The following is a 7,002-nucleotide window of genomic DNA, read 5'->3' on the forward strand; positions in this document are numbered from 1 at the left end:
TGTTTTGCATTTCATTATCTTGAACAACCTTTACAATACAATCCTTTACAACCTCTGAATCTCTTTAAACTTCTTCTTCTTCTTCTTCCTTTTGCCAAAAGCTTTCTAAAGTTTTCTGGTTTTTCCAAACCTTGAAAACTTGTGCTATTCATTCTTTTCATCTCTTCTCCCTTTGCCAAAAAGAATTCGCCAAGGATTAACCGCCTGAATTCTTTTTGTGTCTCTCTTCTCCCTTTTCCAAAAGAACGAAGGACTAACCGCCTGAATTTTTTTGTATCTCCCTTCTCCCTTGTCAAAGAATTCAAAACGACACAGTCTGAGAATTCGTTTGATTCTTCCCTTTCCTATATACAAAAGATTTCAAAGGACTAACAGCCTGAGAATTCTTTTGTATCCCCATTCACAAAGTTTCAAAGGTTTAACCGCCTGAGATCTTTGTCTTAACACATTGGAGAGTACATCCTTTGTGGTACAAGTAGAGGGTACATCTACTTGGGTTTGACTGAGAACAAGAAATGATACATCTCTTGTGGATCAGTTCTAGTGGAGGGTACATCCACTAGGTTGTTCAAAGAGAACAAGGGAGGGTACATCCCTTGCGGATCTTTGCTTGTAAAGGAATTTTACAAGGTTGAAAAGAAATTTCAAGGACCGCAGGTTGCTTGGGGACTGGATGTAGGCACGGGTTATTGTCGAACCAGTATAAAAACTCTAGTGTGTTTGTCTCCTTCTTCCCTACTCTTTTACTTTCCGCTGTGCATTTTAATTTCCGCTTTTACTTTTGGTTAAGTTTCTCTTCTACTCCTTATTCACTTAACAACATAGTAAAAGTCTTAGAAGAGTAAAATTTTAATTAGTAAAGGTTTAGGAATAATTAATTTAACCCTCCCTTCTTAATTATTCTGAGGTCACTTGATCCAACAATATCCAGTCTTATACTCTTACTCGCAGGATAACGACTCTAATAATCATTTTTGTATCTGCTGGGTAATTATATATTCATATCTATACCTATGACCTACACTTTATTTATGTATAAAGTTAATAAATCAATAAAAAAATATAGTAATTAAAAAATTACTGCAAGTAAATTAAAAATTTACTCTTAAGTAACTCAAATATAATATTAAAAGCATCCATACATAATATTACATATGATCCAATATATAAGAAACATATATTTAATTCATCAAAACCAATATAAGTGATTAAATTAGTTAATTTGTCATAAATTTTAATTTTATTTTAATACTACCCATGACATTAAATGATTTAAGAGAGTTATTTTTCAAAGATAATTTTTTAATCAATGAGTATATATTGTTTGATTGATACTTCTGCAATCACTTTCACGAGAAAAGGAGTACACATCATTAATAGTCTCATAATTAATTATGGGTAAAAAGAAAATTTAATAATAAAATAGTCTTATATTTTTTATAATTAGGACTAAGAAAATGTTACATTTTATTCCTTATATATAGGAGCGGATGTAATATTAAAAATAAGCAAACATAACCATGATTCTTCTAAACTTACATCATAAATAAACATTAAAACTATATCCATTTAATTTTACAAAAGTCATTAAATATGTATAATTTTACACTATTAATTTAAAGCAACAAATAGTATAAAATATTAATTCACAATTGAAAGTCAATCTTAAAAGAATTTATTAGCAAAGTTATATATTTATCCTTAACAATAAATAGTAATTCAATATTCTTAGTGAAACAAATTTATAATGATGTTGAATTAGGATTTTTTATTCTCTATTAAATTTTTATTGTTAATCATAAAATTAAGAAAACATAATTATTTTTTATAGAAAAGTATATGTATAATATATTTACTTTGAGTATAATATATTTTAATTACATTAATATATGACATATATATGCGGAGCAGGATGGGTATTATATTTTCCGTACCTACCCTCATCTTACAAAAAAATAGGGATAAATAATTGCCCTTATCCCAGTCCTAATAAACAAATAATTACCCTTCTCACCTACAAATACCCCTGAGATCCATTTTTTCATCCAATTCTTTCTATTTACTAGCACAATAAGACAATAACTCATGATCGGGAAATAAATATGTCTTAATTTTTTAAAATAAAATAACTTTCATATGTAATCTTCTCTGACAGAGTTATTTGGCTTTCATTTTGCAGGCCTTCTCTTTTGAGTTTTTATATAATTTTTTTTATAATATTTAATAAAAATAAATCGTTTGATTTTCTTGTAACAATATTAAGTATAAATAAATTCATTTTAAAAAATATAACTAAATGTTTTTAAATTTATAATAAAATAAGATTTTATCAATGAATGAATTTAATATTTACTTTTCATAATTAAAATTAAAAAATATTTCAATTAAACTAATTTTTCCTTGAATATTTTCATTTTCATTTTATGTGTTTATATTTTTTTGAATATATATTCACAGATAATAACACTTATGATGATTGGTAGGCAGGATTATTTGAAAAGACCTATGAATCATGGTTGCTTACATTACAAAGATAAGTTTAATATTTTGGATAATTACTATATTGATTTTACGGAATTGAAGAAATGTTAATATTTGGCGGGTAAGATTGGAGGGAAATGACAGCTTGTAGTATGTACTAGTACAGAAAAGTGACTTGAGAACGAAACAGACGCTTCCGGTCATCCCCCAATGTCAGCGAAGCACACGCGTCGACACGGGACAAAACAAGATACTATGCACGTACCCTTTCCACTTTTACGTTTTTGTCCTTCCTCTCCATTTAATTCAACATTTCACATTCTCTTTCTTTCTTATTACCACCCCCTTAATTCCTCGTGGTAAGTACTAAAACTAAAAACATTTCTTCTCACATTTTCCAATTTTGTCTTTTTTCATTATAATACGCGGCGGGGAAAATAAATTTACTAGTACAACGAAAAAGTAAATGATGGATGAATCGATGTCTTAGGAAACTTTCAAGTCTATTAATGGATGTCCGTATCGCATCGACCAACAGTCGCAACGCTTTGTAAATATGGAAATTACATTATTGAATGTTAATTTTGAAGGAATATTGTTTTGGTAAAATTAATGTTCTCTATTAATATTTACAAGGCAAGATGGAGTAAGACGTGGTAATTTGGATTAGATGGGATGAATTGAAGGGTTGCGAAGTCTGTGACTATCGGCATAAATTGTAGTATCAGATTGGATACTGTACGTGTAACGTTATTTTTTTTTTTTTTGGTAAATATGAAAAAATGAATATAATACTTGTTGTCAACCTTTCAGGTACGCCTCCCAACGTCTCTCTCTCTCAAAAGAATAATGATCTTCATGTAGTTTTTTTATAAAACAGTAATGTACTAACAAGTAGTATAAAAAAATACTACAGTATATTGTACGTTCATTATTAAAACTTCTCCTTCAATTTCCACAAATAAATTTGTTTGTTGTTATTTATTTTCATTAATTAAGAAGTGGGTGTCTGGATTTATTTATGCGTGTCTGTGATATACACTAGTAGTAAAATAAGATTACAAAATGGTAATTAGGCATTTATGAAATTTACATATAGAAGAATTCACATTTCACAGTACGCTCTGTCGCCAACCCCACTCTCTCGCTCTCTCTCTCTCTCTGCCTTTTACCCTAAAAAGGGTGTTCGTTTCCTTCATAAGGCCCTCTTCTGCGGCACTCTTTTCAGCCCAGCATTGAAACAGAGAGAGAGAGAGAGAGAGAGAGAGAAACAAAACGATTGCGTGGGGCTCTATAGTGGTTTTGTTCTTATTTCCACAGATTGTCATTTCTTCATTTTAACAAGTTCATAAAAGAAACTCCACTCGCCTACTCACACACAGACCCTATCAATAATCTGAACATAAAGTTTCGTTTTTTTTTTTGTGCGTGAAGAATTTGGAGGAAGAGGGTAGTTGAGTTTCAATTCGAGGTCTTGCAATGGCACCCAGTTTTGACTTTGCTTCTAGCCTCCTTTGCACAGAGGACAGCGCCGTTTTCGACGAGAGCCATAATAACGGGGGTACGATGATGTCGATGATGGGGGTGTACGAGGACACGTGGAGTCCTAGGAAGCGCCACTTTGATGAAGAGCCAGATGAGTTGCCATTGCTGAGTGATGAAAGCTTGGCGATGATGGTGGAAAAAGAGTGCCAACACTGGCCTGGTTTGCGTTGCTTGAATAAGCTTCAAACTGGGGATTTGGACTTCGGTGCCAGAATGGAGGCCGTTGATTGGATTCTCAAGGTGGGTTTAAGAGTTTTCCTTTTTCTTCTTTCTTTAATCACTCCGAAGCTCTAATCTTTTTTCTGTTTTCACTGTTTTGTTGGTCTGAGATGAAATCCGAAATCTTTGGGTAGCGTTTTGTTTGAATTTCAAATTCCAGTGTTTGATGATGAATCGATGATTCCCTTGGTACCATTTGGGGTTTAAATTGCAAGTTCTGAAGCTGATTGAATGGAAATCTTTTGTTCATGTGTTTAAAGATGTTCAAAACTAGGCTCAGAACTTTGGATTTAGCTTGAACCGAGGATTATTTCGTGTTTATCTAATTGTCTTTTACCATGATCTAACTAAAGAACTTATACACATGTTTTATAGGTCCGATCGCATTTTGGATTTGGTCCTCTCTGTGGATATCTATCTATAAATTACTTGGACCGATTCCTTTGTGCATATGAATTACCAGTAAGTCGAGGATTGAAGAGAAGAAAAGATTATTCTTTTTTTTTAAACTTATCATTATTTTGTCCTCTGGTTGTGATCTAATGTTTTTTCTTCCAATCGCAGAAGGGAAGAGTTTGGACAATGCAATTATTGGCTGTGGCGTGTTTATCTCTAGCAGCCAAATTAGATGAGACAGAAGTTCCAATCTCTCTTGATTTGCAGGTGGGAAAATGTTTTTTATTTTTCTCTCAATGTTTGGTACTTATTTAAGTTAATGCATTAGTTTTGCATGTGCTAAATGCTAATCTTTCATTGTCTTTTATGTAGGTGGGTGAATCGAAGTTTTTATTTGAGGCTAAAACCATACAGAGAATGGAGCTTCTTGTACTAAGCACATTGAAGTGGAGAATGCAAGCAATTACTCCTTTCACATTCCTTGATTATTTCCTTTGTAAGATCAATGATGATCAAAGTCCATTAAGGTCTTCAATTATGCGATCCATCCAACTCATATCGAGCACTGCAAGAGGTACCTATATTTTTTTCCTCCCTAACTTCATTGCACAGATGGATTGTTTTCTTAATGTGGCCCATCTTTGCAGTGATAATAATAGTGAATGAGTGGAATTAGTGATGGTAATTTGGGTGGTGTGGGTTCAATGCAGGGATTGACTTCTTGGAATTCAAACCATCAGAGATTGCAGCAGCAGTGGCTATGTATGTCATGGGGGAAACCCAAACAGTTGACGCTGGGAAAGCAACTTCTTTTCTGATTCAACACGTAGAAAAGGTAAGGATGGGGGTCCAATCACAAGATTAAAAAAAATACATGGGTTTTACTTTGTTACACTGTGATCATTTTTTAGTTGATTACTTTTAATAGATGATAAATGCTGATGATGGTTGTTTAGTGTTTAGTTGATGTTAACATTGTGTTATTTGGTTTTTGGCAGGAGAGACTATTGAAGTGTGTCAAAATGATCCAAGAGTTGTCATGCAACAGTGGCTCTGCCAAGGATTCAAGCGCTTCTGTGACTTGCTTACCCCAAAGTCCAATAGGTGTGTTGGATGCTTTGTGCTTCAGCTACAAAAGTGATGACACAAATGCTGGTTCATCTGTTAATTCTTCACACAATAGCCCTGTTGCCAAAAGGAGGAAGTTAAACAAAACCTGTGGAGCTGACCTGTTGTAGTGATGTGGAGTGGGGATTTTACCATCATACATAGGATGCTTTTCCCAAAAAATGGACATCATGTGTGCTTTATGGAAGATGCCCCCCGGAAAGCAATATCAAAATGAGGCAGGAAGACATAGCTAGAAATATTTTATTTTTTATTTTCTCAAAAAGAAAAAAAGAAAGAAAAAAAGAGACCCTAGTGTAAAAAATACAAAAAACTATATTAAGGTGAGGTGGGTCATGAGTGGAAGATGGGTGATCAAGTGAACAGTCCAATACATTGCATGCTATTGGCATGAAGTGAGTAATCACCAGCTGTTAAATTTGTTCTGAAGAAGAGGGATAAGGATTATTAGGTATTGTATGTGTAAGTAAAGTTGGGGGGAGTTTTTCATTTGTTCAATTTTTATTTTTACTTTTAAAATGGGAAAGAAAAATAAAGGGACAGAGCTATATATATGCGGGAAATATTTTATTTATGTTATTATCTTTATTCTATTAGTTATTTTTATTTAATTAGATTTTACTTTTTTTTAATACTGTTGGTGTTGTGTCATCAAACAGATTCTCCTTTACTTAGCTTTGTTAGCAATTCTATGTGCTATCACTATTAGAGCATTGCTTTATTGTTGATAAGGTCATTGGTCGGGTAACAAATGGATGGATGAATCAATCCTAATTCATATTTTAATGGATTGAATTAAAATAATCCATTAATTCATTTTAATCTATTAAAAATTATTTAATGGATCGGATTCATTTGACTAAATTCCATCCGATTCATCAATTAACATTTTTTTTATGGATGGATATTCATCTAATCCATGCAAAAAAATATAATTTAAAACTTAATTATTTTTAGTTTGAAGATAATGTATTTAAACAAATTCACAACAATTTCTAAAATAATAATAGTTCCAATAGATGTTGATCGAGGTTATTTTCAGTTGATCTTGATCGAGGTTAATTTTTGACAGACATTGACTGAGATTATTTTTTTGCTGACATCATTGATGTTTTTTAGCTGACATCGACCAAATTTATTTATTGGTCACGTTGGTTGATGATGTATTTTTGTCAACATTAGTCAACTTTTTTTTTTGCTGATGTCGATTAGGTGTTTTGGCCGACATTGGTC

The 7,002-nt window shown here is 32.3% G+C and overlaps 1 protein-coding gene across 1 annotated transcript; it reads left to right on the top strand.

The window, feature by feature from the left end:
- The first annotated feature begins 3,592 nt into the window (after positions 1–3,592).
- On the top strand, positions 3,593–6,317 carry LOC114409199 (cyclin-D4-1-like). Its single transcript, XM_028372559.1, has 6 exons — positions 3,593–4,266; positions 4,621–4,707; positions 4,810–4,908; positions 5,014–5,215; positions 5,352–5,476; positions 5,640–6,317. The coding sequence occupies exons 1-6, from the start codon at positions 3,961–3,963 to the stop codon at positions 5,877–5,879; spliced, it is 1,059 nt and encodes a 352-aa protein (XP_028228360.1). The 5' UTR covers positions 3,593–3,960; the 3' UTR covers positions 5,880–6,317.
- The last annotated feature ends 685 nt before the right edge of the window (positions 6,318–7,002 follow it).

The sequence above is a fragment of the Glycine soja genome, chromosome 4, assembly GCF_004193775.1.
Source record: "Glycine soja cultivar W05 chromosome 4, ASM419377v2, whole genome shotgun sequence".
NCBI classification, from domain to species: domain Eukaryota; kingdom Viridiplantae; phylum Streptophyta; class Magnoliopsida; order Fabales; family Fabaceae; genus Glycine; species Glycine soja.

Coding starts and splice junctions, on each gene's coding strand:
- LOC114409199 (XM_028372559.1), top strand. CDS start 3,961: ATGGCACCCAGTTTTGACTTTGCTTCTAGCCTCCTTTGCACAGAGGAC. Junction 4,708..4,809: donor TTTGTGCATATGAATTACCA/GTAAGTCGAGGA, acceptor TTCCAATCGCAG/AAGGGAAGAGTTTGGACAAT. Junction 4,909..5,013: donor CAATCTCTCTTGATTTGCAG/GTGGGAAAATGT, acceptor TCTTTTATGTAG/GTGGGTGAATCGAAGTTTTT.